The sequence below is a fragment of the Solea solea genome, chromosome 13 (genome assembly GCF_958295425.1).
Source record: "Solea solea chromosome 13, fSolSol10.1, whole genome shotgun sequence".
NCBI lineage: Eukaryota > Metazoa > Chordata > Actinopteri > Pleuronectiformes > Soleidae > Solea > Solea solea.
Genome location: NC_081146.1, coordinates 12265322 through 12290115, shown reverse-complemented (window position 1 = coordinate 12290115; position 24794 = coordinate 12265322). Strand labels below are relative to the sequence as shown.

Here is a 24794-nt window from a genome sequence, read left to right as displayed (position 1 = left end):
GACTTCACAAGAAAATAATAATACATGAATAAGTGTGTGTCCGTGTTTAGCATCTCGCTCACCTTCCTTAGCCGGTGGGATGGTGGGGGGAGGCTCTGTAGTGGGAGGTTCAGTCGGGGCCTGAGTGGGAGCTGGCACTGGACACAGACATGGACGTGAACAAAAACAGGTCATCAATCATGATGGCAGTAACTCGCCGAGTTTGTCTACTGACCACACTGGCATGACCAATCCCCATCCCACACACACACACACACACACTTACAGACATGTACACAGAGTCAATAAGGTGACAACATGAGTGACAGCACTTGCTTGTTTCTATTAACCTGAAACGTTTCTTAAATCTCCTTCCACAGCTGAGTCGGGGACATTTACAGTGAAACCTTTCCAGCAAGAAGATTTCTAGTCCAATCTATGTTTACATCCTGGAGGTACATGAGCAATTCCACTGTTGTGTTTTTTCCCTCTGTATCTCCAGTTGTCAAACTTTGGCTGTCTACTTTCTCTCCATATGCTCCAGCTCTCTTTTCTTCCTCCTATAAGTTGTGATTTTCATCAGTATGTGTCTGACCAGAGGCTGTTTTTCAGAGTCCAAAAACAGCCCCGGGTTAAGGTATGTCTCAGTGCCAAGGCAATTACTTTGCAAAAATCAGTGGGCTCTGTCAAACAGGCGAACAGCAAGTAAATCATCTAACAAACACGGGCGACTTGCCACATTTGAGGCATATATTTCATAAAAGTAGATAATGTGATCATTTCCATCATCAGTTGTAATCAATTTGTGCATAATGTGTTGGAATTATTGCTGGATGAGAAATGTAAACACTGGGGACTCTCTGTGGTTTAGAAGTAGCTCAGTATAATTGTTGTTAATGTCGTTCTCTTCATCTGCTGGTTCATTACCGTCTCTCCGCACTGTAAGCCTTCTAAAAAGTACAATCACATATCAATGATTCACAGTAAGTACATGTTCTTCATGTATGTTTTAATGTGTGTATATATATACAGATGTATACATATATACAGTATATATCTCAAGCATCACACCTTAATTCATTTAAAAAATAGTATCATAAAACAAGAATCTCTTCTTAAATGGAGGATTACGGTACTTGTAATGGATGTGATGGATTAATAACTTTTACTGAAGGAAACTATCTTACCACTTCCTCCCGACTGCGGATCTGTCACCAATACTCTTGAATTTAATTCTCATTCAGAATGGATTTAAGTTTTGAAGTTGTGTGTGCGTGTGTGCGTGGGTGTGTGTGCGAGCGCGTGTATCTATCCATTTATCGGTAGCCCTGCTTGTGAGCAGAGCTCCCTCTGATCCCTAGAGCTGTGTGCTTCACCTCAGCTCATTGGCTGATCAATGAACTGCAACAGCAGAATCTATCTTCACTACAAGACAGAGAGGGAGAGAGAGAGAGAGAGAGAGTGAAAGAGAGGGAGAGAGAGAGAGAGAGATCACAGGGATGGAAGTTGGAGGTAGAAGAGAAAGCTGCAGAGATGTAACAGAACGTTTGAAGGTGACTACGGTTGGGCAGATGGACAGATGGAAAAAGAGACAGAATGACTGCAGATGAGTTATAGGTGAAAATAAGGTTTAAAGGTCCAGTGTGTAACATTTATGAGGATTTACTGAATACACTATCCATAAGTAGGTTTATAAAAGAGTATAATCCACTTTCATGGTGTTTTTTGTAGCCTTAGACAAGGCATGGACGACCATATTGCACCACTATGTTTCTACAGTAGCCCCAAACCATGCATTTTGAGTTTTGGAGAAGAAGCTTAAAATGCAAATGAAGAAGAACAACAACATCCTCTCTGGTTTGTGAAGGCCACTGTAGTTCCCTAATGTGCTTGAGAATGGAGAGGGTTAGCAGAGAGTGGTCTATTAGTTACGATCTACAGTTTCACAAATTCTTACACACTGGACCTTGGACCAATGAAATAAAACTGAAGAGGAGCGCATGAGTCACACACTTCAAAATAATTAAATACTTGGGGGGGGGGAGGGGACTACAAGCCAAATTTGCACATCATTATTTCTGTCCTGAGGGCAAATCCAACAATGAGAACATGTATGTAAGACATTTGCAACATACATGTCATGTCGGTGATGGAGACAGAGGGACCTTCCATTTCTTGCATTTGTGTGTGAACGCTGATCTGGTACTGGCTGCCGGGCGTGAGGTCATAGAAGCACTGTCGGGAACTGCCACCTCCCAGACTCACCTCCTGCCTTTGGCCATCTGCAAGCAAATGACAAAACAAAAAAAATGACATCAAGTACAGGTTTGAGAGCCATAAAATCTTAATAGGTTCAAATCCCTTTAAAGTTCAGGTTTCAATTTGACTAGTCACAGAGCGCACGTCTTCACTCAGCCATGCGCTGCACACGTTAAGGCCCGGGAGCTGCTCAATTTAATTACTTTCTGTCAAAGTTGGATATAAGCAAGCGTCAGGTAACAAATGCCTTGCTCAAGGGCAAAGTCATGGTTAGTTGCTGAAGCACAAAAGCAACATCTGGAGATGCAAACAAGTTTTAAAAGTCTTGCCTCAAACTGTCGACAAATGCAACAGCGTCAATGTCTGCATTCATAACAGTGATTCTTATATTGTCATTATTTTGGGCGTAAGAGAAGGATTTGAGTAAATTTGATTCACGGCTCAATACTTCACTCAGTTTCCTTGGTGAAGCGTCGGGTTCTGTTGACTAAACTTATCCTCTACGGTTTCACAAAATTGACTCTGATATATCAAAGTCATCAAATCTACTTATTTATCTGAGCGTATTGTAATATAAATAAAGTTTTTCGTATCTGAAAGTAAGAGAACTTGACAATTCTGACAAAAAGTCATACTTATATCAACTGGAAATGAATACTATTGATTTCCCTCCCTTTGCTTAGTTTCCTTTGGATTATAGACTGAATAGGTTTACAATTTAGTGTTTGTCTGGAAAAGCCAGAAAGAGACAGACATGAGTGCGAGTATATGTTGGCAGCCAGACACACACCACACAGACTATAATAGCTGCCATTACTCACTTTCATTAGTCTAATTCTATTTCCTAATGCGTCTCTCATCTTGGAGGGTGACAAATGACGCTGTCCTCCATGCAAGAACAGTCATACATAAGGTTTAAAAGAAAACAGTTGTCACTGAGAGGCGACAGCTTCTCCATCTGAGATGGAGTTTAAGAACCTCGACGACTCTGCACGGATCAAACCAAATCTTTGAAGCCCAAACTAAAGCATCCAGCGAGTGTTCACAAAGCTGCACTAACATTAACGTACCTTATAAGAGGCAGGACGCAGAACACGACACGTGCTACAGAAGCTGTCAGTGTGAAAGCCCATGTCCATGACATTTAGTGGTGAAGGTCACACAAGTTAAGAATTTGCTGAGCAGAAGATTGCCAACATGCGCAGTCATATACTCAGCATTTGCATCTCTCCAAAGAGTGTTTGCATATAGGTGAAAAAGCCAAGGCCACTGCAGTGTGATCTTTAAAAAATTGTTGACACTGGATGAATAAAACAATGTAAGCAGAAATCGAAGCGTGATCTATGTTCTTATAGCTGCCTGTTAAATGCAGGGTACCGCTGACCATGTCAAGAATGCTTATTTATTGTTATGTGATTTATGATTTTATATGAATGTGTGCTGCACCAGGGAAAAGAAGAACATAAAGTTATTTACTATGAACAGACCAGCTCCAAATAGTGTCCTGCTGACAGGACAAACTGCAGAAAAGGTTATCTCACGTTAAGGAAAAAAGGACAAAATACAACAAAGATTTTTGCTAATCCATTTGATTAATTACAGAGACCCTTTCTTTGTGTCTGCTTTTCTTCCCTTAACATTTAATAAGTGAGTAATCTGAACAATAAACACCCTCTAAAGGTCATATATCGCGTCTGGTTTTATTTCTTTTGCAGGGAATAGTCACCCATGCCGTTTCTTGGGCAGAGATTGTGTTTGCATATCAAATCTAAATTTCTCCCTGCAAACCGAGTGATTGATGAAAATCCCTTTAAGTGTAAATCGCTGCCAAGCGACACAGATCACATTTATTTCCTCAGATCCTCATATCAGCAAAACTCCAGATGACTGAAACACAACATGACTGTTACATGAACACAAACTCCGCCCTGCACGCACTCATCTTTGTGTTACTTGTAAATGGAGGAGATATTTATTTTGTAGCAGCCTGCTCACTAAATATCACAAGTCTAGGAACAATTCTAAATTGGATTCCAGTCAACCAAGCTGGCAAAAGCCTTATTTCAAACACAACATGAATTACTGAAAAATAAAGTACAGGTGTACACACAACTGTGTGTCTGTGCATTTGTTCTACAACTATCCTTTGTTCCCCAAAACTAAGCCTGAAGCCTAGAGTTTTTGATCATTGGCTGCTGCTGCTGCTGGTCTTTGAAACAGGGGAAGCTAATTTCAGGCCCCGTAATTTTAATAAATTCTGCTCTGCGCTCTGTCCCCCGACGTTGTTAGAAATGAATGAACAAACAAACAACTGGAACATGGATATGCGATAATTATGTAAAACTGCAACAAGGAAATGCTATTATTTAGTGTACAATATGTACAAACAGAAATGGGCTTTACCACCAAACAAATAACACACAACAAGCTGCTATGTGAGACAGAAACTGGTGTCCTGTATTTCTACAACACTGTCAATCAAAAGGCAGTTCCTCCTCCACTCATCATGCACCCGCCCACTGTTCCATTGACTGCCAGAGACACTGAGCTTCCCTGGAGGTGACAATTTTGCCGCATTTATCCAATCACCATCTCGCTCACCGCAGTGAAATAAAAAGAACTATTCTGTGCTGTCTCGTAGAGATCAATTGAAGCTGATCTTCCACTGGTTTTAATGCAGCGTGCTGCTGCGGGAATGTATGAGAAGAAGAAGATTTAGCACACATTTAGTAATGAAATGTAAACACAACAGTATTTGATACATGATATTTGTGACCTCTGTTTTTGCTGTTAAAAAGGTGTGAGCCAGATCACAGTTCATCACGCTCATAAATGCTTGTGCTTGAAGTAAGATTCTCATCGTCTTACACAAAGAGAAAGTTTAATGAAAACACTAAAATCGAGAAATTAACTCTATTCATACACTCACAACAGCAGCAAGGCAAGGCGGCTTCATTTGTATAGCACATCTCATACACGAGGGCGACTCAGTGAGCTTTCCATAAAAAGGAAAATAACATTTGCAATGTACAATTTGAACAAAACCCCATTATAACTAAATTATTAAAAAGACATTGTACAGGATAATAAAAAAGTTAGAATAGGTTAGTGCCGCATAAAACAATAATGCACAGTGCAGAGGTTTAAAATTGAAAGTGATTTAAAAGAGCTCAATCATATAAGCACATGAGAAAATGAACTTTTATTTAAATGTACTTACTGAGTGGAGACTGTATGGAGACTCTGTACAGTGTGGCATGTAGAAGAGGCTGCCATTGGACACACATGCTGTTGTGTTGAACCTGGTAGGTCGACAAGCCAGAGACACCGAGGAAAACTGGAGAGAGAAGTGCACAACAGAAAGACTTGTTTAGCATAAAAGAAAAATAATCTGTCATATAAGATGTCTGACTTACATAACAAGGCAGTATTTTCATGTATATCCATTGGTATTTGGGGTTAGTGTGCACAGCTTTATGTTTAGTTTTGTTAAAGGAGGGGGAAGATTTCAATAATCAAGATTTCTTTCTACAACGTTTTCGGACATTAAATATGATTTATACATTGTTTAATCATAGATGAATCAACAGCCACTCGCACAGCACATAACTCATCTGAGCTCAGCTCATCACTCAGATTTAATGTGATGATGCTCTCAAAGTTGGCGAGATTTTCCCAGACCAAGCAATCCGTACATGGCCACAGCAGACTTACTACAACCTGTGTGATATACAGCCTTTCTGATTAACTGTCACTCATTTAAATGATTCAGTTTTTAACAGATTTGTCTTACGTTTTGTCTTGTTCTAACAAACAGTTCACTATAAACTTGAACACAGATCACGTTAGCTTCTAACTCTGCGCCAAATTACTGGTCAAGACTGTTAGTTAAAAGTCCATTACAGAAAGTAATATGGTTCTTTTACTGCTCCTTTGTGATGTACATTACATTACATTACAAGTATTTTTTTTTTCTGTTTTCACAACTGTGGCTTACAGTGCTATACAGTGCTGTTTTTTTCCAAATGTGCCATATTTCTCAATAAAAAAATAAAAAAAAATATATACAGTATACAGTAAACTGTATAACGTGTATTGTCGGTCACATTTTCACCTGATTGACGACCGCGCGAAAAGGATTCAAGTTCATATAAAAGTTCACATCTAACATTAGGGTTCGAGCCGCCTGCGTCCTACATTTGTCACACAGCTCACGTCTGCTGGAAGCAGAAACATTCCACTGTAAATGTGAGAAACGCTGCATCTATACTGACTTTATCAGCTCAAACAAATCATTAAGCTGCCTTGATGTTTAACTGTCAACAAGGCACAATGCAGCAAAGTGCACGACACCCTAAGCAATTTAAATAACTGAAGCCTATTTAATAGTGAGACTCCAGTGCACAAAACGCAATAAAACCTCAAAGGGGACCTCTCCCTATTTCTCTCTCCCTCTCTCTCTCTCTCTCCCTCCTCCTCCTCCTCCTCCTCCCTCTTTCCTTCTGTCCTTGGTGTTAACAAAATTTGCTGATGGTAAGAAATACATTTGGCTCTTCTCTTGCACCAGTAAATGGATATTTTATGCCGGGAATATGACAAGGCCCCATTCCTTTAAATAACATGGACACACACACACACACACATTCACACACAGATGCATCATAAAAATGCTGATAGTGTATATGTGTGTGTTTATAGTTGTACTTACAGTACAAATCACTAGAATCATTAATGATATGAGATAGTTGAGCCCAGAGTTTGAACCAGCATGTCTCTGTTATGTTACAAGTGGAACAAGCTTTTTAAATCCAGGTTTATAAAAAGGTATTGAGTGGGCAAAAACACCTGCTCCAAGAACATTGGAATCAGGCTAAAAGATTTGATGTCCAGACAAATACAAACACGTCCATTGTCAGACAACCCCCAGCATATTCTAGCTGATGAGTTTAAGGTGAAGACTTCGGATCGCACGTACAATTCAACCCGAAGCAAAACTAATCGCTTTGTAAATTCTTGTGTATCGCCAGCTATCAGGCTGCCGAACTCAAAGAGCTGTTATTTTACATACATGTCAATCTAGTTTTTCTATACCTAGACACACACTTTTATTATTTATTTATTTATTGAGTGACTAACGAAATGTATTATTTGACCAAGGTGTCAATTACTTGATTGTAGATGATTGTTAAGGTTGGCTGAATGTAATGCAGATATGGTGAGCTGTACAATTATGATTGATAAAGCATTTTCAATTTGAATCTTCCACACTCTACATTCTTTTAATAATTTTAAAATATTGTTTGATGCTCCATTTTAGTCTAACCTTTTGTTTTCTTTCTCTCTTTTTATTCGGCTGCATTCTGTTTGATTTATGCTATTTCGTTCAAATTTGAAATGTTATTTTGTTTTTATGTAAAGCACTTGTGGATGAAAAGTGCTTTACAAATGACGCCGGCGTTTTCAGCAAGTAAAATCTGTGTGGAATGTTTGCACAGGAAAACAGTCTGTTCATGGACAACGCAACTATGTGAACTCAATTGCCCTGTATGCAAAAGCTGGCTAGTCAAATATTCATGCTCTTTGCACAGTATTTTATATGCTGACCGCAAATGGTCAACGGTGTTGATGTGAGAAAAACATCAACATCAAGTCATTTTTATAATCTGCAGTACATCACCAACAGATTTATCTACACCGCACGGCATAAAAAGAAGCATTGCGAAAGCGTAAGCGTATCAGAAACACATGGGACACAAAAGACCCGGGAACGGAAAGATAAAATATGATGAAGAAGTTGATAGAAAGTACAATTAAAGGAAAGTAAATCAAGCATTCGCAGTGGTAAATGTCCATTTGACATCTAAAGGTCAGAGTGAAAGACGCAAAAAAAACTGGTGCTGGCTTGAAACCAAATATTTGCACTCATCTGCCTGCACAATCTCCACTCCCTCACTTTCCTCAACATTATTTCTTCATTCTGCCACTCCGTGATGAGTTCAAGTCAAACAATTTCTTCTTTTTTAATCTTTAAAAAACACATTACTCTCATTTCCTGACGTGAATTTTACAGTTTTTCTTCAGGCAGCCCTGACTAAGCACCCTTTACTGGTCCTAGCAGCGAAACACAAACTAATTCTTCATTAATGGGAAAAAGTTTATTGTCATTCTGCAGTCCTTAAGGTCCCAATAGTTATCTCTCTATGCCACATACAGAGTATGTGTAATTTATTGGCGCAAACATGCCATTTGGCTCCAGTGGTGAGGCTGCAATTAACACAGAGAACCCTGGGATATGTCGTACTGTAATTCATATATTCCAATGAAAAATGACCAATCATTTCCTCAATAAATCTGAATTCCTCCTGAGTGCAAATATGGGCAAATAATTTAACTACACTCTGTAATGTGGGGAAATCTGACATCTCTCAAAATGTATCAGTCCTCTGTGAATTATTGACAGAGAATATGTGTTGCACTGAATATTTAGTAGTGGGATATATTAAAACCTGGCCAACAGTGAAGAAAAACAAACTACACTATGCACACCGAGTCATTATATTCAACAGATTAACTTTGTGTAGCTTTAAATGACGCTCGTGAAATCACTGTATGTGTTAAATTTGGTAGGGTGGACAGTTAAGGCACCATCCTCTTGTGCTAAAGCAGGCCAGCCCCGTTAAGTTCAAATATGGGCAGCTGATGAATCTACATGTCTACTTTATCTTTATCTCATTATGAAAGCGTCTTTCATGATGAGAGCTTTACAGAGACAGGAAGGCACGTGGGAACTGTCACTCATCCTCCAGGGGGATGATTAGAGAAAAGAAGAAGGATCCGACATCACTGCGGTGAAATTAAATGGAAAAAATCTGCATGTCAGAGACATCAAAACCACCCCACCCCTTTACTGGTGATCGTGTAAAAAAAATCCCAGATTGACCCATCTTTCTCTGTCATTTTCTAAAAAGTAAAAATTTGCTGCATAAATAAACATGCATGGGATTTTTAAGCAGAGATATCTAACCTGATTAAACTGCATTGAGAACATTAGGGTTGTGCTGCCATTTGGTAAATTCCACCTGGCCACTAAATCCAAACTAAATTGGGAGATTTTAAGGTAAAGGGGGGATGATACAGCAGCTTTCCGTAAAGCCACACACCCACACACAAGCACACAATGAAAAACAAACAGGAGGTGCCTAAAGTCTCTGACAGACTGTGTGATTAAAGCTATTCAGCAACACACTTCTGTGACTCTGCGTCATCATTTGGTTTATTTCAAAACGATCCGTTCCCCATCTTAAAACAAATTGCTCATGTGTTAAAGAATACTGTCTGTATTCTGTATTATATATTGTTTATATATTGATCATCCTTGCTGTATGTAGTCTATGGTTGTAACTTGTTTGTTGTTTTTGGGTTATTTCTCTTTTTGGCCGTTTTTTTTCTTTTTATAATACATCTTAGTACGACATCGAGAATGATGTATGTGAACTATAGGATGATTTCTAGTGAATCTTGGGCTACTGCACAAGTTAAAAATATTGGCACGCACAAGTGGTAAACAACAGGAACAGTATGAATCACGCTCTGGCAATTACTCTTTTACGTGTGCAAAGGAAAATCCAAAATAGAGGCAGAGGAAGAGGAGAACGCCGTCTCAGTCCTGGCTGTAGAAAAACAGGCCAACCTTGGATGCCAATTTTGCAAAAGGAGCTTGAGTTGAGCAGTTCTTCAAAAACATAAGCTTCTTTGGTGTTTGGCAATGTCCCGTTGACCAGTGTGTATTTTAGTTTGCATTTGAATTTGCTAGTCGCTAAATGTAGGTCATAATAGCACACACACTTTGTGATGGTCATCTGTCAGAAAATGTTGCAAGACCATGACAGAAGGTGTCTTTAAAACTTAAAGCACCTTTTGTCGTGACCACAACTGTTTTACACTTGAAACCCATGAAATTGTACAATGTATACGATAAATGTTTGGTGTCCGATAACAAAGTGTGGTTTTCCTGACAGAGCAGGTTTAAAAAAAAAAAACTCTATAAACAGTTAACTAACTAATAACTAATAACCCATCTACTGTATTTTTCTGTATCGTCTCTCTCTCTTGTTTCCTCATTGTTTTAGGTGAGACAAACCATACGTTATCTTTATTGCACCTAGTGATCACAAACTAATGAACACATTAAAGATCATTCTCACTGGCTGACTGTGGTACAGTATATAACTCTGTCTGTTTGCTCGAGTCTAAATTAGATCACATAGTATCAGCAGGTGATTAATATGCATGTTGCACCTTTTCCCACTTCCTTCAGTTTGCTCTGCAGCAGCTGCTGCTGCTTCCACCTTCTCTTTCTAATAATCAAACTCCTTTTGTGACATATTTAGACTGAATAAACTTAATCTGCTGATTTTAGAGCAATGCATTCCCCAAAAAATGCCATCCTACTCGTACAACACTGCCAAATGAGGAAGATGGAAAATTGAATATTGCAATAAGATATCATATCTCCCCTTTAAAGTGGAACTATGCGGTATTTTTACCCAAATTTAACTGCTCCAGAGTCAGATGTGGGGGCTCCACTCCCTCTGCACACACTTGTTGTTGCACTTGTATCTTTAGGACAAACTCTCTGTTCTCTATGCATTGTGTGTATTTGCGCTTCCTCAATGTTTGCTATTGTTGTAAAAGCGTTTATTCGACCACCAGTTGCTGGTTTGTTTTGGGTGAGATGTTGGCTGTTCCTCCATCACAATGGAGATGGCTCAATGGCTCCGTAGATGGGGAAAAAAACCCAGACGAGACTTGCAATGTTCCGCATTAATATCGGTAAGTTTAAGAATAAGTGGTCTTTTCAGGTGTGTGAGGAGGACACTCACGTGTTTTAGTGTTCGCCAGCTGCGGTTCACTCTGTCCTGTTGGGTAGGACGCTGTCACTTGAACGCTGTATTCTGTCCCACTTAAGAGATTCCACAGGAGCACGGAGTTCACTTCTTCACCCACTGTCATCTCCAAAACTGGTCCTGGAACTGAGAAACACACACACACACACACACACACATGCTCGTAAAAATCCAGACAGGAAGGATGGAGGAAATCAAGGAATGAGTTACTGATTTTATGAAATACACAATCATTTGTATAACTATTTTCACCTCCATTTAAAGTTAAAATTGTCTGGATCAGGGTTTGCTACTGAGTCAAAAGGTTCATTTATTCGCTGATGACACAATCTGCACTGCAATAGAACTGTTTTCTTTCTGTTTTTAATATTTTCAACACGGATCAGTAACAAATGCAGCTACAGCATCATGCATCATTTTAATGTATTTTTGTATTTGTACTTTTTGGTCATATCATGTCGCCCTAGACTCCGTTTCTAACACAATACCTTGCATCAAGTTTTAAGTGCATATTTAAAATCTCATCATGTATGCATCAGTCCAACATTGGAGATACTCAAAATTGTACACAGAGATGCACAGATAAACATTATTTTAAACCACTATTTAACACACACACACAAAAAAATTACATATAACTGCAACAAAACACTGAATAACAAATGGCTTAAATAAAAAAAAGAAACAAAGGTGTAAAGGAAAAATTAAAAGAAATAATGAAAATCAGCATCATCTTTACAACACACCGTCCACTGGAGCACTATTACTGCATATAAATGTCAAATACAGCAGATGCACTGTGTGTGTGTGTGTGTGTGTGTGTGTGTGTCGGTATATTTTGCATATCTGTGCACTTTTCCTGACACCGCATATACCAAGATTCTCACAGTGACACACCAGCCTGCTGAAATGATATTTCCCCTTCAACTTAACATCTACAATGCGATGACTGCAGCTCGCCTGCTTGAAGCTGGATCCTCAGAAACACAGTAATTGTGTTTTAAAAACAGGAAATGGAAAACTATCAGACTGAAGCAGCACTAAGGAAGAGGCAGACTGGTGAAAATGTTTTTTTTGTTGTTTTTTTTTGCTGAAGCTTCAAGATAATAAATAAATAATTGGGGAAGAAAATATAATTTCAGCTCCAGATCACCAATGTTACCCTTGACAACACTGAGAAATAACATCTCTACCCCATAACAACAAATACATTATCTATGTTATGTAAACACGGGCTGGATTTTGTAAACAGCCAAAAGATTTCTTTAGTGAATGAAGAGCTACGTGGCAAGCGGTGGTTAGGTGGATGACAGGCAGTCGAAAAGCTCAGTTCTCATAATAGAGCATTAGGAGGATATAGCACATTTGTGATTAGGTGTTGCAATAAAATGGATGTGTTTGAGGTTAGGAATATACTTTTAAATGTCAATAAAAACATTTTTTTTCTTTATTAGAACTGCAGAATGTAACTGACTCGGTCTGGTCTTCCTAAATAGAAATCTGTTTGCTGCATCTTTCATCTGAAAATGGATTCTCTCAATCAGACCTGAGTGAGGAGCGTCTTTGTGTTTGCAGCCGTCACTCTTCTCTGTGACATAAAACGAATCAGTTTGCGTCTTTGTACATTTATTTCAAACGCATTTTTTTTTGCTACAATTTAAGTTTAAATTCAGTTTCAGTTAGTTATCATTTTATTTTTAACTCCAGTTTTTTATATTATTATTATTATTATTATTATTTTTCACTTTTAGACAACCACATTTGCAAAGTTCTGCTTTAAAACTAACTAAGAAAATAAGAAGAAAAGCTGCACAATCATTTCATCTCCAAGGATGTTTTCTGGGAGCACTGCCATCTAACTTTGTACCCTTTGGATATGTGTGTGTGTATGTGTGTGTGTGTGTGTGTGTGTGTACCATAAATGGGCTGGTAAACGAGCCTGTAACCCTCTGTTGGAGACTGAGGTGGATCCCAGGTGATCCTGAAGCGGTTGTACCACTCTTCTGACACATGCAGGTTTCTAGGAGACAGAAGGGGCACTGCCACAACACAAGACAACGTCAGGGAAAAATAAACAAGGCAGAAGATTGAAATTTCTCACATTGTGTGGGGGAATAAATGAATTTGCTACAGCTTGCCATTTTCTTCACTATTGATTAATCAGTCAATTATTTTATATTAGTTGTTTGGTGAAAAATATTCAGCTCATTGTCAAGAAATAAGACCATATTTAAAAAGCCATAATCAAAATACTGGTTTCAAATAATTTCAGTTGAGAGTTTGATTGTTGCAGGCCTATTTAAACTTCTAGCACTGAGAGGACCAATTAAGGGGAAGGACACAAAGTACAATAACGTCTGTCTCTGCTTTTCCAAAAATGACAAAACGTGGATTGAAAACAGAAATAGGGTTGTTGGGTTTTTTCAGACAGTGCCAGGCTTGGCTGAATTTGACTTATGACAAAGTTGTAACTTCATACAGACACTGATTTATCTGAGAAGACAGTCCCCCCCCCCCCAAAAAAAAAAAAACACATGAAATGTGTCTGTGCTCTGATTTATTTCCCCTCCACTTTCCAGGCTGAGAGGAGGTTTTTATTTGCAATATGGCGAGCAATAGCACCCTCGTCTAAAAAGATATTTCATCTGACATTTCAGCTCTCTGTAGAACGAGCAGACAACAGCGACCATTCATGAGAGTTAATGAACAGAAGGGCTGAGAAAATCAATTAGATTAGAGAAGAGCAAAATAATTTAATAGTCTCATTAATGAAAGGAGCTGCTGTAATTATAAACGGCCTTCATTAAGACAATTAAGGGTATTTGTCAGTGCTTACATTTGCATTCTCCTTCAAGGAATGTGAGCATACATGAGATTAATGCAATCCTTAACTTGGAGCTGCATCTCTGTTTGATGGAAGATGAGAAAGAAAGAAAGAAAACCTGTGCTCAATAATTCTGTGTGTTTGTGTGAGGGTTGTGAGGCTTACATGTTGCTCCCATGGCAGAGACACTGATGCCGTCCTGTCCATCCCTGTACACTGGTGTGACCGTCACTTTGTACTGCATGTCTGATACTAAAGGCTCAAGAACAGCTCTCTTCTGACTCCCAGGAACTAAAACCTTCACACACACACACACACACGCACACACACATACACATCAGAAGCAGTAAGACAACACAGAAGGTTTTTAATTTATGGACATTTGCACGGAAAGATTAAGGCCACGTTTAATTTGGTGAAACAGAAAGTGGCAGCAAAATGGTCCATATATCTTAAGGGATTTAAACCACAACTGTTCAAGAATTCTGCTCACTTCTCTTAAGTCAATAAAGTCATTTGGGGTCAGTGGTGAGGCAGAAAAGAGCTGAGGAAAACAAATTACTGCTGGGTTTTTATGTATAACTCTTGCAGTTTGCTCTTTCGTTTTTGGTATTATTTCATAGAAGAAAAGCTATTTTTCTCTAAAAAAAACAACAAAAAAACAAACAAACACAAACGTAAAACACATCCAAGGACAAAACGCTAACAACTCAGATGTTGCTATTTCATAATATAATTGAATCTAGATGGATCCTAACTAAAGCCATGTTGAAAAGTTTATTCTTGACCATGGACAAAGCAGCTGTTGTAACAATCCCCGCTCAGTGTTCACTAATGAGTTCAACTTTGTAACAAGGTCTGTTTTAGCAGATAGAGTTTGTTTGTTTCCTCTTAAAAGTTCCCCTGTGTTAGCTTAGATAGTAAATTAGAACAAACAAACACAGTTGTGAGGAGCTGTCCACTCTGATTCAGGTGCTGAAAGTCTTATCAAAGCAGGAAGTCATACAAAACATACACACATTACCTATTAAACACAGGAATTACCCATGTTGTTTCTCTTGGCCTCTATCTCTCCCCCGCATCCACATCAAAACACATCCAAACTTTAGGCAAAGAGGCACGACCTGAAACAACTCTAATCTTTCAGCTGGCGGACAGATTTAAGCCTTTCCCCCCCCTCCCCCCCATTTAGTTTAGCTATTGTTTTGTTTGTTTGTTCTTTGTTTCTTTTGCTCTTCTTCCTCCTGCTCCTCGTCTCTGCTCCCAGTGAGGTAAATGGCTACTGAAAAGATAATGGAATGTCTTCTGGCTTGGCCTCGGCTCTCCATCTTCTACGGCTCTGACACCACATTGGGAAATTAAAACAGGGGGAGGGAGAAAAAGAGTGAGAGAGAAGGGATGCTGAGGGACTGATGGGGGGGAGAGGGTGTGTGTGCATATGTGTGTGCATCAGTGAACAGGGTCAGTACATGACATTGAGATGAAAAAGGCTCTTACCACAGATAAAGGGACCTGGGAGCAGAGGCCGAGTGGACTGGGACTACAAGTGTAATCAGTTTTCTGATTTGAGGAGGTGACCTGACAGTGACCCCTACAGTCATTATCCAGTGTGTAACAACAACGATCCTCCTCCCAACCCTGGTCTTGTCTATTCCACACAAAATTAATTAGTGTCACCAGTGGAGTTAATGTGTTTTCATGCTTGTGTTCGAAAGCTACACTGGATGCATGGATGGATGGATGGAAAGCAGCTGACCTCCACATAACGACATCAATAATACAAAACAATAAATTATAACTTACACAATAAAAAATAGAACATAACATTACAGCCATTACTGCACTTTGCTGATGATTGACTCACAGACTCCATGCTATGGTCTCCCCTGAGGCTGGCGTAGGAGACCCTGTAGCTCTCTATGTTAGGGTCTTCAATCTCCCATGATGCCTCTAAGCTCTGTGTGGTCTCACCGCCCAGCTGAAGGTTTCTCACAGCCTGACGTGGCACTGTGACACCATAATCATAAAGAAGAGTCACTGTACAAAGTTACTGCAGTGTGTTTAAGTTGTGCACTGCAATCTTGTTTATTCAATACAATAATGCAATGACAATAAAGCTTTCAATTCAGTTTGCACGTTTTCTTGATGACAAATTCTGGGCTTGAGCTGCATCTCCTTCACACATTATTGTGGTTTTCATAAAGCTGTGAAATGACACAATTCCATAGGAAATTATTACGGCAAACACGCTCAGCTGTGACATGCTGGGTGATTAAAAGGATACTACGAAATCTGGCAGACTGAGAAAACAGTGTTTTGTTGTGTTTTCTGTACACAATCTTGATATATAGGCAAGGGTTCCACAGACGCACACTTTTTAAGTTTGTAAGAAACAAACACATGTTGTTTGTAAGTTTTTAAGAGCTGCGAGTGCACAAAATGCTCCGTCTCAATTAAATGTTGCCTGCTCCTCATACAAAACACAATCCAGATGGCCGTTGATTCGCCTCTGAGATAATAGAGTTTGAACTACGCTCTCTGAATCAAGCAAATGCACTTAAAAAAAAAACCAGAACAGATTTTTTCATAAGGTGTGACCTGCTTGAGAAATTCAGTTTTTGATTAATAAACCTTCGTCAGAAAAGACGCAGTTTCCTCTGGAAATTAAATGAGTAACAGGGATGCACTACAACTCCAGGAGACATTTACTTTTCATCACACACAATAAAATGATTTACATCATTATTCTTAAAGTTAAAATGACTAAAATTATGGTCATTATCTAACGTGGAATATCACATCTTTTCCAGTTAATGTTTAGAACCATTTAAACATGTACCATATTTAATGTGTGCTTCCCTTTGCAATTGTTTTGGTTTCTGACAAATTTAAATCAATTCTCACCTGCAGTTGTGGTAGCAAGTGTGGTTGTCTGGGCCACTGGAGAAATAAAACAGCACAAATCAGATGATGGGACAGAAACAAATCTCGGCATTGATAAATGAATTAGGCAGAAATACATAACAAATTATCGACAAGAAAAACACTTTCTTCCTCTGAGGCAGACGAATCAATGGAAAGATGCTTTGAACTCATAATTGCAAACTGCATTCATCTAAAAGACACATGTGACAGGACTCATCTGTCATTCTCAGCAGACAGTCGCACGTTACTGCAGAGGGTTGTTTAGGTCATAGACTCATTTCATTTGTAAAATTACACCTGTGCCAATTCTCAAGTCTGGAAAAGTTTTTAGACTGTAACTTTGTTAAGTTTTCTTATTGATTAAATAGTTATTAACCCAACAGGCCAGCATGGGAGCAGTTAAGATTATGTTACTTACATGTGGTCTCTATAACAGAGACTGTTTCACTCTCAGATTCATCATTGAACACGGCCGTCAACATAACTTCATACTCAGTGGATGGACTTAGACCGGCCAGGATATAAGTGTTATCACTTCCACTCAGGATCACCTACAAAGGATAAACACACACACACACACACAGGTCTAAGTCTCATATTACATTTGATTTCCAAATCTGAATTCTTTCCAAAATCTGCTTTTGAAAAAATGTTGGCCATTCATTTTTAAAAATATCAAACATCTGTTCTACTGTTTTAAACATCAAATTATTTACTTTTTACTATTACTATTATACTACGTTTTTTGGTTGTTTGTTTGATTGCTAACATGCACTGGTCAAAACTGAATTAAAATTCTCTAAACTCAAATCAAACAGGGGGGCATTTTTCATAGCACTATATTTTTCCAAAATCGATGAACACTTTTTTCCATTCATACTCTCAAATGCTAAGGTGCTGTTTTCATTCATTCATTCATTGTCTACCACTTAATTCTCCACATGAGGGTCAAACACAGTTGATTTCAATCAGGCTCTTTTTAGTTACAGAACAGTCAAAATGTTTGGAAACATGAGTCTTTAGGACCGAATGCAGTTAATTGCAGCCCCATAATTTCACAAATTCCTTTTTGTTTCATACCTTAGTTTACACATGTCAATGACTATATTCAATGATACAGAAAAACACAGAATATTGAAGAGTGCTGCTGCTGTTCATTTCTAGTTGATTCTTGTTACATTTACTTCAGATGCATTATTTTATACCATGATTAGATACAGATTGATGTAAAAAATGAATAAAATGTATGAGGGGGGGAAACAAATCATCACAACAGTTTGTGCTTTTTGACTGATATTTCTGATACTGATCCAATGTATTCCTAATGGGAGGGTTGCGTTAGGAAGGCGTACAAATCTGCCAAATCAAAAATGTGAATCATCCGCTGTGGCGACCAGAGAGGGAGAAGCCCCCTAAACATTTTTGAGACATGTATGTCTCATATCATGAATGTTAGTGTGTTGGTGATTTGAGTGACCTTTGAAGGTGAGATTAGAACTGTAGTTTAGCTAAAATGCATGAAAGGAATGTTGAAATTGTTTTTTGAGACAGGTAACTTATCTGTCAACTTGCCCAGAATTTGGAGAAAAGTAAAAAATTTGATCCTCATCTGTTTTGTATCTTCATTAACAGTTACTAAATTTTTCAAAAGAAAAGAAACCTTCAAAAATATGGTGTATGGTAACAATTTAGAAACAGTCTGGCAGGATTATTTATTCTCCAAGTGCAACATAAGGTCATTAATTAGTATCAGTAAAGAAAAAGTGCTTAAACATTTTTATTAATTTCAGTCGTGAACACAGGTGGAAATGTTTTTGCTGAAAATAACAGTGTAGCCAACTGGACTGACTGTGGCTGCAGGAGTCAAAACAACCCCCATAACTTCTACATCACCACAATGAATGAGACCCCAAGGTAAATGCAAAGAGGTCATCAAGAGTAGCTCTTGTTCTATACAAAGGTTTTATGAAATGGGATTTTGCTGTAGATGATTCAAACAACCAGATTATGTGTTTTTGTATTGATGCCTTCAAGGCTCAGTTACATGCAAATGTCACCGGTGGGGCTCACCATTTGTGATTTCCCTGGAGCAATTGCATCTTTCACTGATTCATTCTTTCCCTTTTCGTTTTACATCTCTTTGCATTAAGTGAAATGTATTTCCGTACTCCGTGGTATTGTGTCTCTTACGCAGAAAACACACCATTGTCTTCCGTGTTATTTCCCTGATTAAAAAGTCAGTCAAACATGTATTGGATAGCACAAAAGCACTCAAAAGCAGCTTTCAAAAAAAGGCCCCAAGGAAGACAGTAAAACAAACAAGTCAAAACAAAATGGTGTGATACATTATAAAAAAAGAAAAGAATCAACAATGATCTCATGTACTCTTCTCGTGGATTAGTAATCTGTGTTTGTGTAGCTTTTAGATTGTATTATGTTTATCTGATAAAACAATAGAGAGAAATATGTGTGTGTGTGTGTGTGCATGTTTACAGTACGTGGGTGACAGACAAGGAAAAAAATCCTTTATTCTGGCAATATTACCAGCCCACCTCTCCAACTCTCTAGAGTGTTATTTTCAGCTCTGATGACTCTCTCACACACACACACACACACACACACACACACACACACACACACACACACACACACACACACACAGGTTTGAGCAGCTATTTTTCTTACACTGCAATGACTTCCATTCGTTCGGACAGCCTAAACAAAGCAGTATCCCTAACCTTAACCATAACCAGTACACAACTTAACCACAGTTCAAATCCTAGAACTAGTTCCTTATAAATCAAGGCTCTGCCTAGGCCCTAAAGAGGTAATGAATAAAAAAGTACACACCGAGACACACTCACACACACACACTTTTTACAGACCTGGGGACTATCGCTGCCTCCCAGCTGCCTCTAAACGCCAGATCATGGTAATAAAAAAAAATCCCAAGCCATTAATTTTGGGATTTATTCAGCCTTTATTTATACCAGGGGTATTACCAGCTACCCGTAGAATGGTGAAGCTTATATGCAAGTGTATGGAGTACAGGCTTTCTTTATCTGGGCACATGGAGTGCACCCACTCCTTTCTCCATAAATAGGTGATAGGCGGACCTCTCACTCAGTGGAAATTTTAGAATCCATGCAGCATATTTAATTTTCATATTTCCATCAATTTTATTTGTCAAAATTGTTGTCGGCTGTGTTTTTGTGTTCGGTGCATACAGGACTCTGACGAGATGAACCATTGTCACATTTCAATTATTGTTCTGAACAACTTTATATGTTGGTACTGACCTCTTTTGTGTCTCCACCTGTAAACGGTGCCCATGAGAGTCTGTAAAGGACAATGTCGTCAGCAGAGTGATCCCAGGTGACCTTAAAGCTGTCGCTGCTGACGTCACTGGAGCGTAGATTCAGAGGACCAGGAACTGGAGCTGGAAAAAAAACCCAACAAAGACACTTCACTGCATTCATTCTTTTCTTCTTTTTTTTACCTTAATTGTTGAATATTATTTCTGCGTACTGTTGAAATATTGTATGTATTTAACTGTAAGTGTTTGGCATATAACCATGAACTCATTTCATTTCAGTTCATTCTTCAAACTGGTCTTCTGAACAAAGTTTGGCAGGAGATAAATAGAAATCAACATCAGCCCTGTAGAGTGAGTAGTTGAACAGTTGCGTGCCAGAAATACATTTCTTTCAGCTGACTCAGCAACAAGGGCCCAACTCCCTGTTGCTTAAAGGAATATTCTTACAAATCAATATCTAACGTTGACATGACAGAATAGTCAGGGACTTTGAAATGACCTTTTAATGTGACTGGGCTATTATGCTGAGGTGTAAATGAGATGGGCAGACTTCCAAAACAGCAGATGGACCAACAGTGGTAATAAAATCCATCACAGTTGGGCACTAAGACAGAAAGTGGTTGCCTTCTAATGGTATTGAGACAACTATTTTCGGAAAACTGAGACAGTTTTGTCCTCAGCAGATACAGAGAGGGGAAAACAGAATAACTGCCGTCCATAACAGCACAGGAATACAATCTTATCTTGTACTTTCTTTAATTTAAGGTTTACTATGAATCTCAAAGTGAAATGTGTCCTAACAGTCAAATAGTCACATTGTCTTACTGGTAGTGAATCCATCAGTGAGAGGCTCTGACTGGCCGTTGTCGTAGAGGGCAGAGATGGCCACTGAGTACTCCATCAGAGATGTCAAATCACTGAGGTCATATGAGCTCACTGGACCGACCTCCACCTGAACAACACACAAACACACGTCACATATCGCCATAAAAAAAATACGGTAAATACGGTTATACGGTTATGGTAGTACGCAAGTTCACTCAATTTTATCTTTATAAATATTTTTGTTCCAATTCAAGCCATGTGAGCTAGTGTTTCCAAAAAATAATATTCAGCATAAACATGCACTCATTTCTATCCAAAGTAGAGGAGCTTATCCATCCTCCTTGAGTAATTATGATATCCTCTTTATTTAGCTAAACTTCATATTTATTTTGACCTTGTCATACTATATCTACAATTTACCTCCCATCTTCCATCCCAAATCCAGATGCTCTCACATACATGAAATCATAGAGTCATGATTGACGTCTCACACACACACACACACGCACCTCCTCCGTCAGTAGTTCATCCGTCTTGACCCACATGATGCGGTAACCTATGACCCCTCTTGGAGCAGGGTCCCAGCTGATGTGGGCAGAGTTGTGGGTGATGTCAGAGAACTGCAGGTTACTGGGAGGACTCAGTGGTACTGGAGAGCGAAACCAACCAGGGAATACAAAGTTTCTGTTTACAGGCTGTTGTGCAAGACCCAGTTTGAGCTTTATCTGCGTGCATGTGTGTGTGATTACTCACATGTGGTCTGCTGGTTTGTAATAGGGTCACTGGCTTCCTCTCCATACATGGCGTAAAGTGTAACAGTGTATTCGGTATGAGGGCTCAACCCATCCAGCTCCAGCTCTGTCACTGCATCCGACACCTTGATCTGTGGACAGCGACATGCAAGTCACAGTATTTAACAGTTAAATATGTAATGAGTAACTTTTAAACATGAAAAAAATGTCCATTACATTTAAACCACACTCAAATGAGATTAAGTCTAGCAGCTCCACATAAGTCTGTGTTTCTCAGTATAGCAGTGTTTTGTTTTCGTGTTGCCCGGCCGATATTCCCGCGCAGCAAACTAAGTGATGGCTTTTACCCCACGACAGACAGAGAGGAGGTGGAAGCATGACAAGATTAATTGAGATGGCGAAGTGGATACAAGCGACCAAAATGAGTTTTCTCCACAGGGTGTCTGGGGGCGCGTGGACATTTGGGAGAGGCTCGGAATCAAGCCGCTGCTCCTCCGCTTCGAGACATCTAGTCAGGAGGCCTCCTGGACGTCTCCCTGGGGAGATGTTTCGGGGAATACCCAAGCGGGAGAAGGCCCCGGGGCAGACCCAGGACACACTGGAGAGATTATATCTCTCGGTTGGCCGAGGAACGTCTTGGTATCCCACCAGGAGAGCTGGTTGAAGTGGCTTGAGAGAAGAGTGTTTCCAAGCAGAAAGAAAAGAGCTAATGAATGTCCTACACTGTTGTCCATTGTGTTGCGTTCAGTGTCGTCGTTGATTGTATTCACATCGGTACAACGACACACTGTGTGGCCATCAGGCACAGCTCACATGCCGCCCACCAAGTAAAGATACTGTTCTCAGTTGAAATGCAAGTCTGACCCAAGGCTTCACCCTGGGCACCGTACTGTACCAGACCAACCCAAACCGTACCATGATGGATCAAATAGAAATGTCCCTTTCAAAAAAAAACATTTTTTGTCACTTTATCTACCTCCTTCTCGTCTGTATCTCCACCATCTGTGAGAGGTGCGTACAGCAGCATGTAGCCAGAGATTCCATCCACACTGTCCCATCTTGCTTTCATGGTGCTGTGAGTCACATCCAACAACTGCAGGCCCGTCACTGTGGTAAGGGCAACTGCTTTCACACACACACACACACACACACACACACACACACACACGACCACACACAGACAAACACACAGCGAAGTTTAATCAATCACGGTGGTAAACGTTATAAACAAAGTCTTTTGAGTTGGCATTGACTGAGTGAACTTTGCCAAGATTTTAACTCTTGTGGTAATTTGAAAATCTTATCTTTTTTTCTTTTCATCTTTCAGCATCATGAGTTCATCATTCTCAGTGTGCCTGGCTGTCAAATCTTTGAGCAACTGTTGTTAACTTGTGGCCTCAGATGTTGACTGAAGCACTGGTGTGAGGTTTTGTGTGTAACGTTCAGGGTCTGTATTTGTGAGTGAGCATAAACGTACGAGTTGTTTCTGACCCTCGCAGAGCTTCACTGGCCTCGTTTGCATACACAGCAAACACAGCCAGCTGGTACTCAGTGAGAGAACTGAGGTGCTGCAACACCACCGATGTTTCACTGCCGTCCACTACAGCCTGGGGAGCAGGAGAGCGAATGGAGGTGTGAAATATGGATGTAAGGGACAAAGAAGAGAGATGGAGTGTGGAAATAGATGGGAAACGAGAGGTGGGGGGGGGGGGACAAAGGGAAATGGAAAATGGGACAATAAATGGGGAAAGTGATGATGAAAATGATAAATGGAGGAGAGAAAAAGATGACGGCAGGGCAGGAAAGAGAGACCAAAAGAGAATGGAGGAGGAAAGGAAACAATCGATTACATTAATTGGATAAAGCACAAACATCAAAAAGCTTAAATGTTTTTTTCATTCTGAATGGATGACAGTTGTGATACAGATTAGATGTGGGCTGAGCCAGCTGGAAAGGTTCTATAACAGGAGGCTCCAGAACATCTGGTCCCAGTAAAACCCAGCTAAGCAAAAGATTTAATGATTTTTTTTTAAGGTCAAATGTTCTGGAAAAATCAAGCAAGTGTGTGGATCAGTCTGAGTATCATTTCATGTGAGCCTTCATAACCTGCGCTGAGGTTCTGGGGAGACTTCAATGAAAGGATGAGAGAAAGGGATATATAGATGAATGATACCACCAGCATGTCCAGGAAAAGCTGAGTTCAAGCCATCTAAAAACATGGACAAAGTCTTGCGGTAGGAAGTAAGAATCTCATGAATAGCCAACACTTTTTGCACTAGCTGCAAAAATAAATCAATTTGAATGGAAAATGAACAGGTCTTCTTCAATAGAACATGGTGCCAATATATAGTCTATAAAGTACGGCACATATACAGTAATACAGTATACAGCTGGGAGCCTGATTACAGGTGAATTTCCAATTGCAAAATGTCAACATGGTGGCGGCCAAATTGTGAATCTTGAGGCGTTACCGTTGACCTCACTACTGGTTGCCCCTTGGTTCAAACGCCAGAAAAAATCTCACTGGTGTAGTGAAGGATGGAAAAGTAGCATATACTGTATATACGTCTCCGTTTGCTCAGTGTTGAATGTTTTGGGGGCCTTTGTTTATGCTTCCATGCAGTGTATAGCATTTAAATACCAGTATTCCTAACACATAAAAGACACACACATAATATTCACCTCCTGTGGTTCTCCCCCCTGTGTAGCATGATAAACAACTCTGTAGTTCTGTACATTTCCCGGGGCGGGACTCCAGGAAACTCTGAAGCTCCGGGCTGTGACCTCTGACGTCACAAGATCATGTGGCGGTACAATCATCTCTGGTACATGTTCTGCAGTTAGAAAAGGAGAGGAATTAAAGGAGGACAGTATACGAAAAAGACATTTACTAGAAAGAGGATCACTGTGAAGAAGGCGCTGTTAAATAACTAATCAAAACAAATCAGGCATGATTGATGACATCCTTCTGGACAGTTTTTTTTTTGTTGTGTGTGTCTTCATGTCAA

General features: G+C 39.5%; 1 protein-coding gene across 1 annotated transcript in view; it reads right to left on the bottom strand.

The window, feature by feature from the left end:
• Positions 1-24794, bottom strand: part of col14a1a (collagen, type XIV, alpha 1a) — a 131652-nt gene that overhangs the window by 68257 nt on the left and 38601 nt on the right. The window contains exons 10-25 of the mRNA XM_058646975.1: positions 24469-24620; positions 23264-23393; positions 22763-22908; positions 21788-21917; positions 21544-21683; positions 21035-21161; positions 20193-20332; positions 17312-17444; positions 16873-16908; positions 15833-15975; positions 14134-14266; positions 13061-13183; positions 11121-11270; positions 5459-5575; positions 2115-2261; positions 63-137 (exon numbers count right to left, since the gene is read on the bottom strand). Coding sequence (XP_058502958.1) covers positions 63-137; positions 2115-2261; positions 5459-5575; positions 11121-11270; positions 13061-13183; positions 14134-14266; positions 15833-15975; positions 16873-16908; positions 17312-17444; positions 20193-20332; positions 21035-21161; positions 21544-21683; positions 21788-21917; positions 22763-22908; positions 23264-23393; positions 24469-24620 — 2022 coding nt within the window. The remainder of the gene's footprint in view (positions 1-62; positions 138-2114; positions 2262-5458; positions 5576-11120; positions 11271-13060; positions 13184-14133; positions 14267-15832; positions 15976-16872; positions 16909-17311; positions 17445-20192; positions 20333-21034; positions 21162-21543; positions 21684-21787; positions 21918-22762; positions 22909-23263; positions 23394-24468; positions 24621-24794) is intronic.